This window comes from Polyodon spathula, chromosome 1, assembly GCF_017654505.1.
Source record: "Polyodon spathula isolate WHYD16114869_AA chromosome 1, ASM1765450v1, whole genome shotgun sequence".
Classification (NCBI taxonomy): domain Eukaryota; kingdom Metazoa; phylum Chordata; class Actinopteri; order Acipenseriformes; family Polyodontidae; genus Polyodon; species Polyodon spathula.
The window spans coordinates 61,944,313-61,967,979 of NC_054534.1; the positions used below are offsets into that span (position 1 = coordinate 61,944,313).

The 23,667-nt window shown below is 42.2% G+C and overlaps 1 protein-coding gene across 16 annotated transcripts in view; it reads right to left on the minus strand.

Annotated features, from left to right (window-relative positions):
* The window catches only part of LOC121320601 (teneurin-3-like), a 280,613-nt gene that overhangs the window by 178,195 nt on the left and 78,751 nt on the right, over positions 1-23,667 (minus strand). For all 16 annotated transcript variants that reach the window (XM_041259216.1, XM_041259197.1, XM_041259160.1 and 13 more), the window contains exon 2: positions 22,713-23,012. In XM_041259216.1, the coding sequence (XP_041115150.1) occupies positions 22,713-22,941 (229 nt within the window). In that variant the 5' untranslated portion in view covers positions 22,942-23,012. The remainder of the gene's footprint in view (positions 1-22,712; positions 23,013-23,667) is intronic.

Consider the following 23,667-nt stretch of genomic DNA (forward strand, 5'->3'; position numbering starts at 1 on the left):
GCTAAGAGAACACCCCTCTGGTAGCAAGCAAAGTGTTCTCTAAGACAAGAATTGACCACCTGACACAATGTGCCAAGGCCAATCACGATATGAATCAATAAATACAAATATATTAATTACTTATGTCATGACGCACATGCATCAACATATGAAATAAACAAAGTGAGAGAAAAGCAATAGTCAAGAGTATATTAATAAACTAGAATAATAAAGTAACTGACAAACTAAATTAACAAAGCACTCCTACATATGGTAAAAATACAGCAGCGACTCTCACAGTAATTACAAATAAGAAAATTAATTTTAACAAATTGATTAATCTTGTTACATAATTGATTTATTAACATGTTTGGATACACTGTTAATTGATTGATTGATTTATGTATTGTTCAGTCATCAAATAACATGTATTTGTTTTTCAAAAGGTTTTCTTTAGGTTGTGCTGTTAAGCAGTTTTTTAATTCTTTTTTGGGGGGTGGGTCTACTTCACAGTCTTGCACCAGGGCCCTGTAAATCCTAGCGCCAGCACTGAGCCAAACTGCAAACAATGACAAATGACCTTTCTTAAATTATGAAAATGATCTGCTACAATTAGCCAACAAGTCAAACCACATTTGTTACATAGAATTAACACCTGAAAAAAGCACAGTCCGCCAATGACTATGCAGAGTGACAGCACGATAAAGAATGGAAGTCAGATATTTGCAAAACATAAACAGCAATCTCTTTCTTTGAGTCTTAATCAACCTCTGGCCCTCTCAAATGTCTGTTTTTTTGTTTCCAGATCCTGAAATATTTATATTAACCTGTATGTCTCTTAAATGCACACAGAAGATCAAATTGATATTCCTAGCCACCGCACTAGATGTCAGTATGCCTGTTGCGATTGTTCTGGGCACATTAAGGTGCATTGCGTTTTCAATTTACATTTCAATAAAAAGAATAACACTTATATTAAGGGGAAAACAACATCTAAAAAACCCTCTGCTAGCTTAATGTTATTTAGGTTGTATTACATTGGATCCCACAGGTTATGCAATTAAACATTTCCAATCAGTGGAATTAAGCAATAATACCCAGCAGAGGGAAGAAGCACTCAGGGAAATTTAAGTTATTTAACAAAGGATTTTTTTTTGTTCTCTATGTGGTGTGTAGGGATACTACTTCCCGCTTCTGGTGATGAAGCCTCAGGCAGGTTACCAGGACCATTTCAGACAAGCAACTTGCCAGTTTATTGGCAATCGATAAAGAATTTATATATTGATTTATATTGTTAAGAGCAGTCATTTTGCTTTCCATAGGACAAACAGAAAATATTAATTTACAGTGTTCTTTCTAAACACACATATAATATAATATATGCTCTCTCTCTCTCTCTTTCGCTCTCGTGAAAAAACTGAAATGGCAGTGGGCCGTACATGTAGCAAGAAGAACGTAGTAAGTAAATATGGCCATATTAATAACACATCATCAATATATCTTTTCCAAAACAAAACATCTCGTAGGAGTGGGTTAGAGGCAGTGTCATTTATAAAGAGGTTTTTCCCAGTATCCCATTGTGGCAGGGTGTGGGTAGTCACTGACACAGGAGACAGAAAGTGGGTTTGAAAAACACAGCACAAGTGCTCAGTTTTATTTATGTGTTTTTTTTCTCAATAATTTCTTTTAGCCCACAGAGGGTGCTGTCGTCCGTCGCCTGGCTACCAACGATGGTAGCACAACACTCATGTCTAATGGATTTAATAAAATATTTGAAATACAGATATCAAACACAATCATGATAAGTTTTCAGTATAAAATGTGACACACTGTCAAAAATGAAAACATTACAAAGTTAGTATCGGGTATGACCTCCCTGAGCATTAACACAATCCTGGCAGCGTTGACGCATAGACCTGATCAGCCTCTAGGTAGTCTGCCGTGGGATGTTCCGCCACTCTTCCTGTGCAGCTGCAGCTGTCGAAGGTTGGCTGGTCGCCCCACTGGTTGGCTTGAACAACGCAGCAGTCAGCATAACAGTCATAGGCTGTTGTGGTGACTTCCAGGACGTGGCCTGTCCATCACAGAGCTGGTTTCCTGGTTCCTCTGGACTAGTCTGCTGATTGTTGAAGCAGAACATCTCATTCTCTGAGAAACTTCTCTCACAGACAGGCTGCCTTCAATCATGCCCCTAGCAACCAGATGATCTTCGTTACTCAAGCGGGAACAGTCGTCTTTCATTGTTCTTGCATTAATTAAAATCATATCTTTTTGACTGGCTATTTATACAGATTCTTAATCAACTCATTTTGGCAATTTTAACTCAAATACCAAACACTGATCACCTGGCATTTTTATGAAATCACATGACTTGAGCTCATTATTGTGTTATCCCAAGGATCAACTTATGCAGCCAATGATGCCACGCCAAAGCTATTGATGTAAAATTTGGACTGTTGCGTTTTCATTGTGCATCAGTGTGTGTGTGTGTGTGTGTGTGTGTGTATATATATATATATATATATATATATATATATATATATATATATATATATATATATATATATATAATGGCAGGACTTAAGGCTTAACTAGTCATATTTTCACTCCAACTACATAAACGCTATGCTACACAGATTCACATCTTAACTCTTTCAATGGACTAGGCTGCTATTTACATTTACCCTAACCAAACAGCAATATATTGCCTCAGTATAGGTTGAACAATTTTGCTATCCCATAATGTGTGTGTGCGTGTTATAAAGTCAAGCCAACGTTATCTTTCACCAGGCAAGAGTGCCTAAATAAAGTTTTGAGTCCCGCAAACAGATTATTTTTGTCTGTTGCATCTTCTTTAGCAGCCGCAACGTTGTAATTTACCGGCAAATTCCCTAGTTAGATGATGAGCTGCTACTATCTCTTCAGCCGAAGAAACAAGTACGGTAATTTAAGATGTTACCATAATGAGAATCAGTAATGTAGCGTGAGTTTTGTACTAAAGCAGTCAGTGTTATGAAATGTTTATTTTTCAAATTGACCAGAAAGGTGAAAAGAGAACACATAGAAATACTTGGGGCTGTAATTAGGAAGTGTAGTGCCGAGAAATAAATAAATAAATAAATAAATAAATAAATTTACAGCAGCTTACTTACTTGGCAGTAAAAACAAACTTCCAGTCACTAAGTTTAGCTCTCAGATTGTCATATTTTTTAGATATTTTCATTAGCACAATGGACTTGCTGTGGTGTATTTAATATACAAAAATAGCAGAACTAACACACTGCAACTGAAACTTGTTTTTATTGAAAAATAAACAGTAACATGTAATCATAAGATTTGTCTGTGTTACATGCTATCAGATCAAGAATTGACTAACACTGAGCATGGGAGCTGCAGCATGCTGTTTCCCATATTACAGCTGTACACAATTAAAGGTGCAGTCACCAATTCCACACACACTTTCAGCCAGTCTTATTGAAGGGGTTATCGAAGGGGCCTTGATGTTTATTGAAGGGGTATTGAAGGGGTATTGAAGGGGCCTTGATGCTGTGAGCCTTGCTATGACCAGTGCTGAAATAAAGCTGAAATATACATTAAAGTAAAAGGCAGCTTTGTATAAAACAACACATTACTACATATCATGCATAAAATAGAAAAAAATAACACACAAAAACTAATTTCATACTTTGACAAAAGTATTTGGGCACCCTTACATTAGTATTTTGTGTGTCCACACTTTGCTTCCTTTACATCTTGCAGTCTTTTTTGTATTTTGAAACCAGTTCCTGGCATCTTTCCAGAGATATTTTTTCCCATTCTTCAACACAGCTTTGAGTTCTGCAATCGATTTTGTATTCCTTTTATCAACAGCAGCCTTCAAGTCAATCTACAACATCTCAATGGGATTCAAGTCTGGACTGAACTGGCCAATCCATAACTGTAATCTTCCTTTTTTTTAGAAATTCCTTTCCTTTGTAGACTTCGCAGAATGCTTAGGGTCGTTATCCTGCTGGAATACATACTTCCGTCCAGTAAGCCTTAATGAGAGTACAAAATTTCATGATAGTTTGCAGCATTTATTGATCCTTCTTCAATACAAAGGTCACCAGTGCCTGAGGAAGAAAAACAAGCCCATACCATCACACAACCTCCACCCTGTTTAACACTGGGTATGATGAACTTGTCTTTAAATTCTTCACCCGTCTTCCTCCAAACATATTGTTGCTTTCTTGGTGAAAAAAAGTTGTATTTTGGATTTGTCTGACCATAAAATTTGGTTGAAGAAATCAGCAGGCTTCTTCAAGTGTTCAATGGAAAACTCCAATCATTTTCTTTCTGTATTGTTTTTAACAAAGGTTTGCATCTTGGTTGTCGCCCATGGACATTCACCTTGTTAAGGTGTCATTGAATTGTTCACGCATGAACTTCTTGATCATCTTCTCTCAATTCTTGAGTCAAATCTTTTGCAGTAATTAGTGGATTTTGCCAGACTGCTCAAATGATTCTTCTTCCAGATTTTGCAGAAGTCTTTCTTGGTTGTTCACACCTGGAGATAATTGCAGTAGTTCTCCTGTGTTTGTCAGTAATAGCACACACAGTGCTTTTTGGTAAATCATGACTTTCAGCTATTTTTCTGGTAGTTTTACCTTTTTTGTTTAGTTGTGTCACTGCCATTTTGACAGCATTGTTTTTTTTAATCATAAATTTCCGATTTATTTTTCAGCACTGATGATTATGTATTTATTCTATAATTATCATCAGGTGTTGGTTTTTGATCATAATTGTCAATAATTAGCAACATTTCATATGAAATATGTTGATTGCCGAAATACATCTGTCAAAGTATGAAAGTAGTTTTTGCATGTTACTTTTCATTTTATGCATGTTATGTAATAATGTTTTGTTTGATTATAAAGTTGAATCTCTACTTTAACCCTTTGTGGTCCTATATCGGACCAGGTCCGACATTACAGTTTTCCCGTTCCAGTCCAATGTCGGACCCTGTCCGATCTCATCAAAAAGAAGGCAAGCACAGGTCTCTAGTCGTTTTTCTCAGGAAAAAGCTGAGAAAACCTTTCAATGGCCGAGTGAAACCGATAGGAGACGAGAGAAGCCGAAAAAAAGGGGGCGGATCTGAGCAATACACATAGCCCCAACACCACAGAGATAACACGGACACAAACAATATAGCTGCTTCCACATCCAGCACTAAAAGAATATCACAGACATTTGCATAGCTTTTTGAGATGTTATAGTAATAAAATAATGACTTAGATCGCATTATTGAGGAGTTTGGTAATAAAACGGGTGATCAGGAGAGGGTTTATCAGTATGCACGTCTATAAAGAGGTATGTGAAAAATACAACGAGCAAGGGGCGGGGCTTGGCTGTAGATGCAGTACTAAGTGCCCTTTTGATATGTAGTGCCTTTTAAACCTGTTTTACTGTGAAAAAAATATTTTAAACAAACAAATATAAAAACAAATTGGACCTGACATGCCTGACAAGCACTGAATAAATGGGCCGCTTAGGGTTAAATTATATCTTTCAATAGAACAATTAGAAATTATAGAAATCAATTCCTTTGTGGTCTTTCAATTTTTTTTTTAAACTGCCCAAATACCTTTGAAATGTATAATTTCTAGAAATTTCTCGGCAACAAATAATTATAGAAAAAAAATCTCTTGAAGCAAAAGGTTTGCTTTTGTGGATGAAGAAAAAGTTACAAGAAACAGATTTCTACAGCATTTTTTTTTTTTTTTTTTTTTTTGCAGAACTCCAAAAATTCTAACTCAAAAGTATTCATACCCTGACAAGGAAAATTAAATGAATAGCTAGTTGAGGTACCTTCAGCAATAATAACCTCTTTTAAATAATTAGGATATTTGTCAATTAGCTTTTGCCATGATAATTTAGTAATTTATCGACCATTCTTCAACTCTAAGTTGTTCCAGTTCATTCAAAAAAAGCTCTTGTCTTGTGCGCAGCCTTATTCAACTCATACCAAAGATTCTCAATCGGATTTAGATCGGGACTTGCCATTCCAGAACCTTGATTTTATTCTTCTTTAACCATTCTGGAGTAGATTTTGATGTGTGCTCTGGATCATTGTTGTGTTGGAACGTCCAGTTGCGCTTTAAACCAAGCTTTGTAGCGGAGGGTTTCAGATGATTGGCCAATATCTTTTGGTATGCAATGGAATCCATTTTACCATATATTGGAACAAAATTTACTGTGCCATAAGAGGAAAAACAGACCCACAGAAGGATATTACCACCTCCATGCTTAGCAGTAGGTATGGTGTTCTTTTCTATGTGCACCTCACCAGACTTTCTCCACAAAATCTTTGACCAGAACTCATATCCATCATTCAAATACCGTTTTGCAAACTTTAAGCAATTATCCTTGTGATGTTTTCCTTGGCCTGTGACCATTGACACCTTCACCATGCAATACTCAACCTATGATTGAAATGGAAACCTCAGTCACATTGACATTTCTAGCACCTTGTAGAAAATACTGTTATAGCATCAAATGGTACAAATAAGTTAGAATTAGCATTTTTGGTGTTTTGCACACAAAAAATGCTGAAATAAATAATGGTAGACATCTATTTCTTATAACTTTTTTCCTCATCCACAAAAGCAAAACTTTTGCTACAAAAGATTTTTCCTAAAATTCTTTGTTTTCGAGAAATTGCTAGAAAATTACACATTTCCATTGGCGTATGTAAACTTTTGACTACAACTGTACATTTTATATATATATATATATATATATATATATATATATATATATATATATATACACTCACACAAACACGCAGCAGTTGTTTTATTTTTCTGTAAAGGAACCAAGGGGCAGATTAAATCTGAATTCAGTGATAAATTCATGGTTTCACACAAAGTTTGAGGAGTAGCAACTAAACTTGTAGAAGACACTGAAGTTACAGTTGATTTGGCACTGATTGTTGATGCTGATAGCATTAAGAAATCACCAATTCTTGGCCCTGCTTTCGCATGCTGTTTCACATAGTCGTGATGCTTCTTGCATTTAAAAAAAAAAAAAAAAAAAAAATTATATTTCTTTATTTGTTTGTTGCAAGTAATAATAAACTGTGTGTGCATACTGTATTTCATTAGGGCTTAAAAAATAATCTGGCCTAAACTACCTAAATACTGAAACATTAAGTTCCTTTTTTTTTTTTCTTTTTCTAATTTAATGGTTTACCTGTTCAGACAAAAGTACTTTTTCACATAAAATGTTAAAGAGTCCTTTGAAGGTACCTAGAGAAAATCAGCATTTACTGTTTTTTCTTTTGTTTTTATTGGAACAATATCTAAAATTAAGTATTTATCTTGTTTACAGAGAATAAAGCTGACAAGTCCCAGAAAAGCCAAGCAGTGTTTGTGTGACAAAAAATAAAAAAATAACTCAAATGTTGTGATCCAAAACACTCAGTTCTTTTAAGTTTTTTTTTTTTTTTTTTTTTTTTTTTTTTTTTTTTTTCCCATGCTGTACATTCCAAGTGTTAACAGTCAAAAATAAAACAAAACCCACTTTCCAAGAGCACAAACAACTAGAGTAACAGGTCAGGATTAATTATTAATATAGTGTTTAGCCCATCTTCGTCAAAATAAAACAATAACCAACAAGAAAATGCAATATTTATTACAGTATGTAACACAATTTTTGTTCCTGGGTAGTAAGTGTTATTTCCTAATTGCTTATGCCTCAAAAGTATAGAAAATGGCTATTATTCCCCACAAACTTTGCTTTTGTGACCAGGACAGTGATATTTTGAAATTTACCTATTTTCCAGAACATTCCAGATAGATTCAGTGCTGAGTAAACTTGGAGTAACTTCTAGAATGTTCTAGAACTTTCCAGTAATATAAATAGTAGTATAAATACAGGGGCCTTAAGCCCAACAGTTCAGTTTAGTTCCAGCTGCCTAAGTGAATACATATCTGCATTTTTCTGAGATGGCATCAAGAGGATGCAAGCATCCGGCAGAGGCATTTTGCTATGTCTGCGGCCAATTTATCAGTACAAGAGCGAAAAAGTACTCCGTGGAAGCATCTGCTAAGATGTGTGAGGCCTACAAGGCATATTTCGGCATGCCTGTCGGGATCAAGACAAACCCTGGGCACCTCATTTCACCTGCGAGCACTGCAAAAATCTCTGGAAGGTAAGATGGACAATTGTTGCTCGGAATTTTATGTTATAAAATTTGTTAAGATTTTTAAAATTGTAAAAGTTTTTAATTTTAAAATGTTTTACAATTGTCAATGTTATTGAAAAAATATATCATATATAAAAATTGTTGCGAGAATCTTTTACACATTAGTCATGGGTGAAATAAATGTATTTTTGTAGGATGGTACAGAGGGGAAAAGAGAGCCATGAAGTTCGCTATCCCAAGAATTTGGCGGGAACCCACTGACCACTCAAGCAACTGCTACTTCTGCATGGTGGACCCTTCCAAATGTCGGACTGGCAAGAATGCACCTGCTATCATGTATCCGGACCTTCCTTCATCCATCTCCCCGGTGCCACACTGCCATGAGCTCCCCGTACCCACTCCTCCGGAGAGCAGCCGTCTTTAGAAGAGAGCAGCAAGTCAGACAGCAAGGAAGACGTTGTAGATCCAGATGACAATTTCAGAGGTGGAGCTGAGGAGAGAAACCCATACTACCCCAACCAAAAAGACCTCAACGACTTGATTAGAGATCTTGGTCTCACCAAGTCCAATGCCGAGCTTTTGACGTCTAGGCTCAAGCAGTGGAACTTGTTGGATGAAAGTGTGCAAGTCGCAGATCACAGGAAGCGTCACCAACCTTTTTCCAGCTTCTTCACCTGTCAAGATGGGCTCTGCTTCTGCTGCAATGTGATCAGTCTGTTCGAGGCAATCGGAATCGCCTGTAACCAGAATGAGTGGCGCCTCTTCACTGACAGCTCATCCAGGAGCCTCAAAGCCATGCTGCTTCATAATGGTAACAAGTACCCGTCTATTCCCCTGGCTCACATGTTGCACCTCAAAGAGGATTACAACAGCATCAAGACCTTGCTGGACGCCTTGAGGTATGATGAGTACAGCTGGGAGGTCATAAGATACTTCAAAATAGTGGCATTCCTGATGGGTCTCCAAAGCGGTTTTACCAAGTTTCCCTGCTATCTTTCCCTTTGGGACAGCAGGGACACCAAGGCGCACTACCACAGGTGGGACTGGCCACAGTGGACCGAGTTCTCTGTGGGGAGGAACAACGTCAAGTGGGAGCCCCGGAAGGTGCTGATGCCACCACTGGACATCAAATTGGGCCTTGTGAAACAATTTGTCAGAGCTCTAGATAAGGAGAGGGCAGCCTTCAAGTACCAAAGCTGTCTGAGGCAAAGGTCAAAGCTGGTGTCTTCGTCGGACCACAGATAAAGAAGATCCTGGAGTGCAATGAATTCCCCAAGAAGCTCACTAGTAAGGAGAAAGCGGCTTGGAACAGCTTTGTCGCAGTGGTTCGGGGCTTCCTGGCCAATCACAAGGCCGAAAACTATGTGGAGCTGGTTGAGACTCTGGTGAAGAACTACGACACAATGGGCTGTAGGATGTCCCTCAAAGTCCATATCCTTGATGCTCATCTTGATAAATTCAAGGAGAACATGGGAGCGTACTCAGAGGAGCAAGGCGAGCGCTTCCACCAGGATATACTGGACTTTGAACGCCACTACCAAGGACAGTATAACGAGATGGGAGACTGCATTTGGGAGCTGATTCGTGAAAGTGATTTACAGTATAATCGTAAATCTCGAAAAACTACTCACTTCTAAATCTTTTGTAGTCATTTTTGTATTTGGTATAAATACATGTTAATTTGGATTCATATGTTGCTTTTTTCTGACTTTATGTGAACGAAAAGACAAATTCGCCCGTTTTCTCATTGGAAATAGGTACATTTCAAAATATCACTGTCCTGGTCACAAAAGCAAAGTATGTGGGGAATAATAGCCATTTTCTATACTTTGGAGGCATAAGCAATTAGGAAATAACACTTACTACCCAGGAACAAAATTGTGTTACATAGTGTAATAAATGATGATAAAGAGTCCAGCTCTGTACACCAATTTGAAGAGTTATTTTACAGAATGCAGAAAAGAATTAAACTAGCGCTCGTTATTCAAAACTTGGAGACTTCTAACCATTCATCCGATACAGTTTTAGAAGACTACCCATCCAAACAATGTGCAAATGTTTGGCTTTACAAAGCAAGACATCACTCTACTATAGCATATATTAAGGAGAGCAACAACAGGTATTTTTATAAGCCAGACAATTTATGATTTAAGTCTAACACCTCTGTTTTACAGCACTTGGTTGATGGGTGCAACATCTTGTCAAAAGCGATCATTTTAACATAAGTTATAAAATAGTTTTGTTAGCATTTATGTTTTAAAATACATGTGGGCTTTCCAAGCAATCATCTCTTTTGTAAAACGGTATTTAAAATGGAATACATAATATAGTTGCCTTGTTAAATTAAAAACGAGTAACTTAGTTTTGCTTATAATCGAACTGAAAAATAACTTATTTAATAAACTAATAAGCTTATTTTGTAGGTTTTTATTCTAGATAATGAAATATGATTAAACTACAGTAGTAGAATACAGTTAAGAGAAATCTACCCCATTTTTCTCTAGTGGTAAACAGTTTTTAATTTGCGTTATTCTCTGTAGGCAGCACAGTACTTAATAAAGAAAGCTATTAGCACGGGTTACTTTCAAAAATCCAGTCCAAATCAAAACTCTGACTCAATCATAGCAAATTACAAAAAGTTTCCTTCTGAGGTAAGTTATAGAGATAAGCCTCTGTCAAACAAAAACGACTAATTTGCAATCAGTGGCTGAGTTAAAGATTTGGTCTAGGCTACTGACAGCTCTGAAACAAATCTTACAAAAAGCCTGTCTGAAAATTAAAGCAATGCATTTTTATATATAGTTTTCTTATACTGTAAATGTTATTTACGCTTACCATTAGCGTGGCTTGACAATGTAGATTCACCTATCGCTGATATGTCGATCTTTTTCTTGCAAGGAATGCAGAAAGCTTTGCTAGGGTTCGTCACATCTTTTTTAACTATACTTGTATTTTTCCATTACCAGCCACTGGTCATTAAATACACATCTCCCTGACATTTTGCGGATGAGATTAGGTAAATGCGCTTAACTGGGAAACTAAAAATAAATACGATAATATAATGCTCAATGATTTTTCTTTAGTACCTCCTCACAGGTTTGCACAGTTTCACTCTGAACCCACTGGAGCCAGGTCACGCATGCTCCACGTTTAATTGAGGGGCTGCAGTCACGTAACCGTTTAACGTCTTTTGTTAACTCAACTTTCGTACTAGTCAGAAAAAAATAGATGCATGTAACTTAGGTAAGTTAAAAAAAAACAAAAAACTAGGCAGCGTTAGTAACTGAAATCTGTAGAACGTACCTGTAAAATCAACTTACCAAGTTACTATAAAGTACTATGCAAAAATGAGCACATCATCAATTAATAAGGTACGTGCATAAACACTTCCCTTTACTTTGCAAATAGCCTATAGCATTTACATTGTGCCGTTTTCATTGTGCTTACAAACAACAATAAATGGCTTTGTGATTTTATATTGGTTCAGTAAGATGATTAATGTAGCATTATACATTTTGTTAACGGTAAAATCACCGACCCGCTTCAGTGTTTTCCCATTTAACTAAGCTATAGTTAGTAGTATTTCTGAAAAAAAAAACACTTACCGTGTTAAACTTAATGCTACAACTACGACTAATAATAATAACATACAATATCACAACTACCAATACTGATATTAACCTTATGAAGTGCTCACTATACAAACGTGTAATGGGTCCAGTCTTCTTTGTTTTTTGTTTCCCTTAATTGCTGAAAGCATTGTGGTTTGGTTATAAATTAAGTGCTTCTTGCCTGCCAACTTAGCGTCTCAGCAGCCGATGACATCAAAAACCTCAGACCTTGAAGCTTACAACACTGCTTATACATGCAGTATTATTGTGCACAGAGAAATATATAACGATAACTAATAGTTGGTATTTTAATAAATTTCATTCACATTTCTTTCCAAAAGTGGTCAAATTTGCAGTAATACAAAAATTTACAAAACAAAAATCAAGTACTTTCAAGAACCTTGTAAAGAAATGACAAATTTCAAGCACTTTTTAAGGCCTTGGATTTGCTACTTTAAAATTCACTGACTTTCACGGTTTTCAAGGACCTGTGCAAACCCTGCATAAATTAAACTACAACTTTAGCCAAGACCCCACCCACCCTATTTATAAATTGCAGGTCTATCTAATTGTTTTTTTTTTTTTTTTGTTTTTTTTTTTGTGAACAAAACGTAAAATGTGCCGCTGCACTTTGTAGGAACAATTGCCATGATTAGCTGCACAACTTTCAAATTTAGGACAGCTGGGCTGGACCATAGAATCACTGAGCTACCACAGGTCTGAAACAACACAAACCTAGTGGACAGGGATTGGTCAGATTAAACATGATCCCTGCCTGGGTAGTTGATCAGTCAATTATTCTGGAGGTGGGCCCACCGAGTCTGCCACATACCGCTGACCTTTTACAATAGTCAGGAAGTCAGAAAAAAGTATTTTACAGTCAGGTATTAACTCGATTCACGTTAACTTGACCCATTTTCCAATGAAAAAAAGGTAATAAAATACCACCAAAAAAAAAAAAAAAAAACATTTCCCAGTGCAGTTGGGAAATATCCCTTGTTTCTGATTTGTATTTCGCATCAATTCTTTCTGAATACTTTAAACCCACCCTACTAAGTGACAGCAAATTCCTACATTTCTATTGGGGGCTTGTAACACACTTGCGAGATTTAAAACAAGATGTTCTTGCTTGCATCATTTAAAGCTATGTTACGGTACTATAGGTAGTATTTACACGCTCGTGGAATTTAAAACAGAATTACAAATTGTGGCGAAATGTAGAAAAATGCCTAAACACACAAAAACCCCAAACGAATATGCCCGTGACCATAAGGATTTAGTTGTAGAAGACAGCAAGGGTACAATTGAAGTGCGCAAGTACTGTCAAGTTACTGTACATATTGTGACAGAAAACAAAAGTAACCGAAAACAATAATTTATATAAAATAGTACATATATATATATAGTATATAAAAAGCGAAATTGTCTACATTAGTTCTCTTTTAATTTGAAAATAGCCATCAACTAATGGTATCGCCGTCAGCTGATAGGATTATGCCGAGCTTAATATAAAAGCTACCTTTAGGCCTCCGTAGCTCTGACGTCAGCGCCCCGCCCCTCGGGTGCTGAATGACTATACAGAGCGTAGGAAGCTCAGTCTCTTTTGCTTTCAGCTGCTGATCAGGATTGAGCGTAATCTATTTGTTGTTCTACAACACTCTGATTATTAAAAAATAAAAAATAAAATTCAGAGTTTGTACCCTCCGTTGCCTAAATTGTGCGCGGGAAGCTGGCGGCTGCCCCTTCCCCGGGTTTATCTCACTGAAAACCTAGTTACGTTCACTGAGTGCGGACCGCAATTCACCGGGCTTGGTTGAATTTTGCGCCCGCCTTTAGCTCTCATATTCGGCGTGCCGGCTGGCACTGCTCCTTAAGGAGCGTTCTCGCTCTTTTCAGCTTGCTGACTCTTTGAGTCTGTCTCACTTACTATTGTTATTTATTATTTTGAGAGCTTATTGTTATTACCTGTATATTTTATTACTTGTACTAACATTTGTTTTTCTTTCTTTCAGAGAGAAACACGAGGTGTGTGTGTGTTGGCCGTGGGCCAGACAAAACACTACAGTAGTGATCTTTTTAGATCATAGCCTGCTAGACACTCAGCAGCGGTCTTTATTAGACCATAGCCTGCTCCAGACACTAGCTACACACAGAGTTTTTTCCCTGTGTGTTGGCTTAGATCTCCCGATCTAAATTTTAATCAGGTTTTCTGAGGAATTATTTCCCAAGTGTGTCTCACCACACCCTCGCAGCGACACCCATGCACACCCGTGCACATCCGAGCCTCGTGCACTCTCGTGCACCGTGCCCAGAGCACATCGTGCAGTGCACGCCGTGCACATAAGGCACATCCATGCCGTGCATGCCTGTGCTCCGAGCACACGCATGCCTGTGCACATCCGTGCCCGTGCACCACGTGCATATAAGGCACATCTATGCTGTTCAATCCATGCACACCTGTGCTTCACGCACACTCGTGCCCGTGCACCCCATGCACACCTGTGCTCCGTGCAACCCGTGCACACCCATTCCCATGGACATCTGTGCCCGTGCACCCTGTGCATACCCGTGCACTTCTGTGCCTGTGCACCCCCTGCACATCTGTGCCCTGTGCACACCCATGCACATGCACACCCATGCACTTTCATGCCCGTGCACATCCGTGCCGGTACATCTATCCGCGCACCTGTGGCTTGTGCACTCTCCATGCACATCGGTGCCCATGGGTCCATGCATCCGAGCACCTAGTGCACTCATCGGAGCACATCTATTCTGTGCCCGTGCACCCCATGCGCATACCTGCTCCTGTGCCCTGTGCACATTTGTACCCGCCGTGCAAGCCAGGCAAGTGCTGTGCGCTATGCCGGGTTTCCATGAATGCGGCTCTTGTAGCCGAGAAATGCCCCCAGAGGACCCACATGAATTCTGTGTTTCATGCTTGGGTCCAGAACATGCTGCTTTGGCTCTGTCCGACACAGCATTCTGCGCTATCTGCGGGAAGTTACAGAGGCAGGTCCTAAAGGCTAGAGCAACAATGCAGTGGGGCTGGGATCTCCTTCTAGCAGGGGATCTCATTGTGAGTCTGTTCCCCCTTCAGGTGGTACAGCATCATCTCCTGCCTGCCTGCAACTATCCAGGCCACCCCCTCCGTCTCTCGCTCACCTACTAGGAGCGTGGGGCAGCGTTGGCACTCCCCTCCTAAGGAGCGCGCCCCAGGTCCCCTAGGGACAAACAGCCTAGCGGGATCTCGGCCCTCACAGACCAGATTGGTCGTTTCATGGAGGTGGTAATGGGACAACAATCACCCATGATGAGTATGTTGTCGGCCCCTGGCACCACGGCTGCACCCGTTCCCTGGCTGCCCGTTCCGACTGTTGAGCCTGAGCCTGAGCCTGAGCCTGAGCTTGAGCCTGAGGCCATCTCAGACTATCAAGAGGACATCCTCTCTCTGCAGGCGTCTGGTGATGATGAGCTTGTGCAGGAGGGACCTTCTTGCAACTCGGTGGACAAACTGCCACAGGAACCGGAGGTATCTCCAGGGCCAACGTTTGAGACTTTGGTTGAGCGAGCGGCTCAACGTCTACAAGTTGAATGGCCCAGAGACAAGGAGCCCCAGGGCTCCTGGTTCTCCTTGGTTAAGCCAGCACAGGACAGGTCACTGCCCCCTTTCCCCGACTTTGTCAGGGAGATCCAGTCTTCCTGGTCCAACCCAGCGTCAGCACCTAGCACGGTGGCTGGAGCTCGGGTTTTTTCTTCCATGCAGGGAGCAGAGGGTGCCGGCTTGGCAGCCTTCCCCCCGGTGGACTCTGCCATTGTGGCCCTCGTACAGGCACCAGGCATTAGACCGACCAAGGACCTACAATGTCCTAACAGACAGTGTCGGACAACAGAGATGCACCTCAAGAAGGCGTATGCCACTTGCTCCCAAGCTGCCCGGCTTTCCAATGTGTCGAGCATGGTATCTGTCTATCAGGCCATCCTTACTAATGCGCTCCCTGATATGGTCACCGCGGCTCACAGACAAGAGCTGAACCAGGTCTCTGAGGCAGTCACCAAACTGGCCCAACTCACGGCCAGAGCGGAGGGCCGATGCCTTGTGGCACTGGTGGTCACCAGACGGCAACACTGGCTTTCCCAGGTTAGAGTTCAGGAGCAGGACAAGTCCTTTCTCCTGGACACCCCTATCACTCCTGGCCATACGTTTGGCCCTGTAGTGGAGGAGATGCTTCCGGTTACTCTGAAGATCAAAGAGGCATCAAGGCACTATGCCTAGCTGCTTCCACGGAAGCCTGCCTTGCCTGCTAGGGTTCCCCCCCTGTGGGGGCGACAGCCTACGCCCAGGCCTGCTCGTGCTCCTACGGCACCTCGTGCGGTCGGCCTACAAAGAGGGGCAACTGGCGCCCTGGGGGGGGGGGTTGGGGGGGCGGCAATCGCCAGTGACCCAAGGGTCCCGCGACTGCGCCCCCCCGCGCGGCCTAAGGCTCATAGTCTTGAGCTCAGGGTGCTCAAGACTATGCGGGCTGGTTACAGCCTTCAGTTCCAGTTAAAATCACCCCCCTTTCGGTGGGTGATAGTAACTGCAGTGAAGGACCCGCTCCAACATGTGGCTTTCAACACAGAAATACTGGCGCGTCACTTGAAGCGTGTCATTCGCGAAGTAGATCCCTCCTCTTGCAGGGAGGGGTTCTATTCAAAGTACATCCTAGTGCCCAAGAAGGACAGCGGGATCCGACCTATCTTAGATCTGAGACTTCTGAACAAACACCTTGCACCTGAAGAATGCGTACTTTCACATACCCATCAAGCCCGGGCACTGGAAATACCTTCGCTTCACGTTTCAGGGCAGGTTCTATGAGTACTGTGTACTCTACTTCGGCACCTTTTCCAAGTGTTCAGGGCGTTCGACAGATGAATTATCTAGACTTGCTTATCTGCGCTCAGTCACAAGAGCATGCCCTGGCACATATGGTGTTGGTCACACACCACCTCCAGCGGCTCGGTCTCAGGATGAACCTGCAAAAGTGCCGCCTCCCGCCAAGCCAGCAATCTGATTTTCTGGGCCTTCACCTAGACTCGGTGTCTATGAAGGCCACATTAATAACTCAGAGAGTTACCGCAATAGAGTCTTGCCTCTCCCTATTCAGGTTGAGAGAGAAAGAAAGTAAGCATGGTGTGGGGACTTGGGGAGTGTGGACAGGGCCTTAGGCCTCAGCCCACATCAATGTCCTGGAACTCAGGGCAGTAGATCTCGCCCTACAGTGCTTTCTTCTGGTGGTTGGTGGTCCGGAACAAACACGTGCTGGTGCAGTCAGACAACACTACGGTCGTGGCATATATCAACTACCATGGCGGCCTGAGATCTCCGAGCCTTCACTGCAAGGTGGTTCCGCTGTTACAGTGGTCACAGCCCCGGCTGGCTTCTCTTCGAGCAGTCCACTTACCGGGCCGACTCAACCATGCCGCAGATCTCGTCCCCTCGCCTTGGAATGGCGTCTCCTCCCCAGGGTGGTGGAACGCATCTGGGAGTGGTTCGGCAGAGCAGACGTAGATCTCTTCACCTCACAGGAGTCTACAAACTGCCCTCTTTGGTTCTCGATGAGAGGCCTTGACTGTCCCTTAGGAGTCGACGCCCTGGCCCACGAGTGGTCCGCTTGACCTGGTTTTTGACCCTGGTGCAACTCCTGCACGGCCAGCCAAGGCAGATCCCCCTGTGGGTGGATCTTCTCTCTCAGGCCCAGGGCGATCTGTGGCACCCGAACCCCCCAGCTGATGCAGCTATGGGTCTGGCCCCTGAACGGGAATGCCTGCCAGCTCTAGGGCTGTCATCAGCAGTTATTGCCACTATTCTGAGCGTGAGTGCTCCCTATACCAGGTCACAATATGTGTATAAGTGGCAGTTATTTCAGGACTGGTGTCTGGCCCAGGGCCAGGACCCAGTTACCTGCCGGTCGCCCCCAGAGCCCAGAGCCGTCGCCAGCCAGAGAAGCAAAGGTGTGAGCCAGAGAGGTTGCCGCCTGGAACCATTTCCCAGCAGCATTTCTTAGACGGTTATCTGCGCCTCCCGAATCTAGCCTCCCAGGTCAGAGAGAGTGAGGAGGACAGCTCCCAGAGCCAGACTTGCTGTCGCTCCCAGAGCCAGAGAGGGGTGAGGATCTGTCGTCGCTCCCAGAGCCAAAGAGGGGTGAGGAGCTGCCGTCACCCCCTCAGGGGCCACCCCACTAGTTCAGCTCCCAGAGCCAGAGAGGGAGGAGGATCTGCTGTTCTCCCAGAGCCAGAGAGGGAGGGGGATCTGCTGTCGCTCCCAGTGCCAGAGAGGGAGGGGACTGGTTGAGAGCAGGCTCTCCACGCTCCCCAGAGCCAGAGAGGGAGGAGGATCTGCTGTCGCTCCCAGAGCCAGAGAGGGGGAGGATCTGGTGGGAGCAGAGCCAGAGAGGGAGGAGGACACTCCCAGAGCCAGGAGGCCGCCTTCCCAGAGCCTGCCTGTCCAGCGCAGGCAGAGGGAGATGCTGCCGGTCATCCTAAAGAGGAGGGAGCCGCCTCCCAGGCCAGAGAGGGAGGAGGTCTGAGCAATCCCAGAGCCAGAGAGGGGTGAGGAGCTGCCGTCGCTCCCAAGAGCCAGAGAGGGAGGAGGAGCCGTCGCTCCCAGAGCCAGAGAGGGGTGAGGAGCTGCCGTCGCTCCCAGAGCCAGAGAGGGAGGATCTCTGCCGTCGCTCCCAGAGCCAGAGAGGGGGGAGCCGTCGTTCCCAGAGCCGTCTCCTTCGCTCCCAGAGCCAGAGAGGGGTCCGTCGCTCCCAGAGGCCAGAGAGGGAGGAGGAGGGTCTGCTGGTTCTCGCTCCCAGAGCCAGAGAGGCTGTCGCTCCCAGAGCCAGAGAGGGAGGAGGATCTGCTGTCGCTCCCAGAGAGAGAGAGGGAGGAGGATCTGCTGTCGCTCCCAGAGCCAGAGAGGGACGCCCTGGCCCACTCTGCCGTCGCCCAGAGCCAGAGAGGGGTGGTCCGCTTGACCTGGTTTTTGACCCTGGTGCAACTCCTGCACGGCCAGCTGAGGCAGATCCCCCTGCAGAGGGTGGATCTCCTCTCTCAGGCCCAGGGCGATCTGTGGCACAAAGGGAGGAGGAGTGGCCCCCCAGCTGATGCAGCTATGGGTCTGGCCCCTCCGCCAGCCAGAACGGGAATGCCTGCCAGGCATCTAGGGCTGTCATCAGGATCTGCCGTTATTGCCACCATAGGGAGAGGTGAGAGCTCCCTCTACCAGGTCGCAATATGTGTATAAGTGGCAGTTATTTCAGGACTGGTGTCTGGCCCAGGGCCAGGACCCACATCGCATATAAAAGGAGAGTTGGCCACCGCTTGACCAGATCAAGTTGCTGGCAGTTATCTTACAGTTTCTCCAGAGACTATTAGATGACGGTAGGTCCCCTTCCACATTGAAGGTGTACCTGGCAGCCATATCCGCTTGTCACATGCGCATAGATGGGTTATCGCCTGGAAACCATTTCCCTGCATCCCAATTTCTTAGCGGTTCTGCGTCCTCCCAGGACATCTAGCCTCCCCTCGTGGTGCCTTGATGTCCTGCTGGAAGCCCTTACAAAAGCCCCATTTGAGCCACTCCACACTGTGGATCTGAAGCTCATGTCCTTAAAGACTGTGTTTTTGCTGGCTATTGTTTCAGCAAAACAGGTGAGTGAGCTGCATGCACTTTCAGTGCGCCCTTCTTGCACTCGCTTCACGGGAGACGGGTCTACAGACTCCATGCGACCAAACTCGGCATTTTTGCCGAAAGTAATATCCCCGTTCCACGTGAACCAATCTGTGGAGTTGATGGCGTTCTATCCTCCTCCCTTCTCTTCTCTGGAGGACTAATGGTTGCACATGCTCTGCCCGGTGCGGGCATTGAGGTGCTATATTGACTATAAAAGGGGTGTCAGACACACTGAACAGTTGTTTGTGTGCTATGGTTCTAGGACGCTGGGTCAGGCATTGTCTAAACAGCGCCTGTCTCATTGGATAGTGGACGCCATTGCTCTGGCTTATGAATCTGCTGGCCTTTCCCCTCTGTGGCAATTGAAGGCGCATTCTACCAGGGGTATGGCGACGTCCTGGGCCCTCTTTCGAGGTGTCCCAGTATCTGAAATATGTGCTGCGGCTAGCTGGGCTACGCCACACACTTTCATGAGGATCTACAGACTGAATGTGCTGGATTCCTCTGCTCCACTCTTTGGAGCTTCAGTCTTGGACTCTATTACACCAGTGGAAGAGACCACTTAGTGTTAGTCTGGATTAGACTGCTGTACTCTTTGAGTACGCTCTCCAGTGTTACCCATGTGGTAAGAGTATCCCGGTACAATATCGTAATGTTAATGTTAGGAAATATGTCTTTCGAACCACAAGCTGAGGCGCTGTTCCGTGTATATTTTTTACATGTTGACCGATCCTGCCCTACTGCCGCATGGTCTCTCTCGCGGTACACAGTACCCATTAGTTGATGGCTATTTTCGAATTGAAAGAGAACATAAGGATGCGGATGCAACCCCGGTTCTCTGAAAGAGAAAATAGCAATCAAGCAGCGAGGTCGCTTCAGTAGCCCTTGCGGCCTGAAGCAAAAGATGCTGGACTTCCTACGCTCTGCATAGTCATTCAGCACCCGAGGGGCAGGGCGCTGAGGTCAGAGCTATGGAGGCCTAAAGGCAGCTTTTATATTAAGCTCAGCATAATTCTATCACCTGACGGCAATACCCATTAGTTGATGGCTATTTTCTCTTTCAGAGAACCGGGGTTGCATCCACAACCTTACGTTTTCCAGCACGCTGTCAATGTATTTAACAGATTCCATATTCCAAGAGCAGGGAAGAAAAGTATTAATATTGGCTGAAAAATTCCAAAATGTTAAGTGGTATACAGAAATGTAAAATACTTAGTTAGGAATTGATCTTGTATAGTCTAGTTTTGGTACACATATTTAAAAATCTGGAACTGGCCAAGAGTTAACTGAAGAATAAAGCAGAAACTGTATTATTATTATTATTATTATTATTATTATATTATTATTATTATTATTAGTCATAGTCGTTGTATTGAACAATAAGCTTAGAACGCTTACAGGAAAATAAATGTCTGCCTCTTTGTGACGGAAATACAATAAATCTTGGTTGTAAATCTCTCCCCCGACCTGTGAAGGCACTAAGCAGCAAGAACAGATTTCTTTGGATGGGCTGGCTTGACAGTTCTTTCCGGGGGTAGGGAAGTCGGTCAGTCTGGAAGAAGGCGAGACTACGTTGCAAGAATGTATTGACCCCGAAGGAAAACGATGTAGCAGCCGCAGATTCTAAGGCAGCTGCACTCGTTTACCATGGGGCCATTCATACGTGACAGCACATAAAGGGGACGGAGAATCGTAATCTGTTTCTTCGCATTGGTTTGTAGTAAAAGCCAAAAGGACAGTAAACAGTATATTTAAAACTGAAATCGCGAGTGCTGTGTTTTTGTTTGTTTGCAATTGTCTCGTCTTGTCTTGTACATTACCAGACAGTTAACACAATTCTGGAGCTGTCGGCAGGGGCCAGCACGAAACCGGACAACACTGCACCTTTGTCACAAATACAAACCTGTATCACCCACCATGAGCACTACTGCACGAACCCAGGACTGGTGACCGGGTTAGTATTATTATGGGACGGATATTGTTTATTATTTGGGACTGTCTGTTCTTGTTATATACCCCGTGCTGTACACACTGCTGTGTACTGCCGGGGAACAATTGTTTGGTCGCCAGACCTGGAAATAAAATAAAAACATTTTTAAAACTGGCTTACAATTATCTCTGTTTGCTTCTTTCACACACTGCATCACCCCTGCACCTCTCTACAATAAACCACTTTGCCACACTCTTCTATTAATATTACAATAAAATCATGTTCAATGAATAGTGTTTTTGACAGTATTATTATTATATGAATTCTCAGTAATTGTTAAAACAATCTGTATTATATTTGTGACTGATTAAGTTATGTAAAGTGTAAAGTCTCCTAAGGAAAAAAAAGAAAAGTAATTGCATGCAATTACCGTACAATAAGATAGTGACTGCTGTTTAATTAAAATTCTATTAATTTTAAATGAATACTAATTAACATTCATAGAATTTGTCATGATAAGATAATTACGTTAATTCTGCATTTTTTTTAATCAAATATCTGTTGTTAATGGCCGTATGATAACAACTAATAACTGTAATTACCTATATGCAACTAACTTTCTATATGTGAAATATGCATGTAGCAAATAATTTCCTGAAATTTTAATCATACTATTAAGTTTGAGTGCATAACAAACATTTTAAAAATAGTTCTAATACAACCCCAATAATTACTCCTTTACCACATTATCTATTATTTACTTATTAAATATGACTTATAGTTGGTTCTAAATTAATAAGATATATTAACAATTTTAAGTTATTTAATTTGATGTGTTACTGCTTGCTTGTATTCCCTGTTTCCTAAAACAATCATGTGACTATATTAGATCTATTAAGTGTACATCTGTTATTATCATTATTTCTTCAAGGAGGAAGAACCAAAAAAAAAAAAAAAAAAATTACCAAACCAGGTTTAATTTACTGGATTGAAGTAGTAGTGCAGTTTCTTACTCATTGAAATTGGTGTTTTTTTTTTGTTTTTTTTCCTATGATGGGGTTCTAATACCACTGGGTTAAATTTGATTTCAGTAAACAAATCCTTCAATAATCTTTCGAACAATAGTTCATTTACAAGTTTGATCATTGCATTCCTTAGTAATACTTCTGACAATATAACAACAAATGTATTAAGCATCTAAAATCAACAGTGAAATAGGACATTTAATAACATAGCTCAGTACACAATTAATAATGTGGAATGCAGCCTCACAGTCCAAAAACGAAACAAATTTCAGGTACCGCTCACCTTGCCGGGTATACTCCTCTGCCTCCATGTGAACCATTTCTTTCACTCGGCTTTCATACAGCAGCCTTGAAGAGTCATGATCAAAAGCTTTGAGGGTCTCACTGGAGCTGTAAGATTTTTGGGTAGGCACTCGACACTCCTCACTATCCACAGAGTTGGTGTAACGACGTTCTTTGTCTCGCCTGCTCTTTGTCAGCGAACAGTAAGGCCTGCGTTCTTTCACATCCATACTTGAGGCATTCTGTGTCCACAGCAGTCTAGCTCACTGGAATCTCCACCCCGCATTCAGCTTAGGTCTACCTGGTCAAACAGAAAGCAGACAGCGGTCAGATAAGACTAATCTGAGCACTTAATCTTCAAGGATTCACAAATCCCCGTGGAGTCTTATGTGAAAAGAGCTGCATGCATGAACTCCGGATTTGGAAGGTAGATATGAAAATGTAAATCTTGATTGATTACTTGCCCTCACTGTGGTACATCACAGTTTATAACTTGAATAAATACAATAAACACAATTAAACCACAATAACACAAAAATACTATCACGCCAGGAAGAAAAAAAATGCACTGAATAAAATAAAGGAGCAGTACTAAAAAAATAATAATCTAAAAGGGTGTTTTTGTTTGGACATATTACGAACGTATTGGTTATGTTTACATCTGCACCTAAAAGCCTTTTTTTGGTTACCCTTTTTGCTTTCGTCAGTGTTAGTACAACATGTTTTGCTCTCGCCCCGTATCATAATGAGTCAAAATATTTTGATACAACTTTCCTGGTTAAAAGCCATCCTACACTCTGGCACAGGCTAGGATGCTTCACTGCTCTGCAAATACTTTGATAAACAAATCAGATTTTTCAATCAGGCTAACGAGAAACCAATGTTTTCCTGCATATATTTCCTCTCTAACGAATCTGTTTCACTGATCAAAGAGATTAATGACATTGCCAAACCAG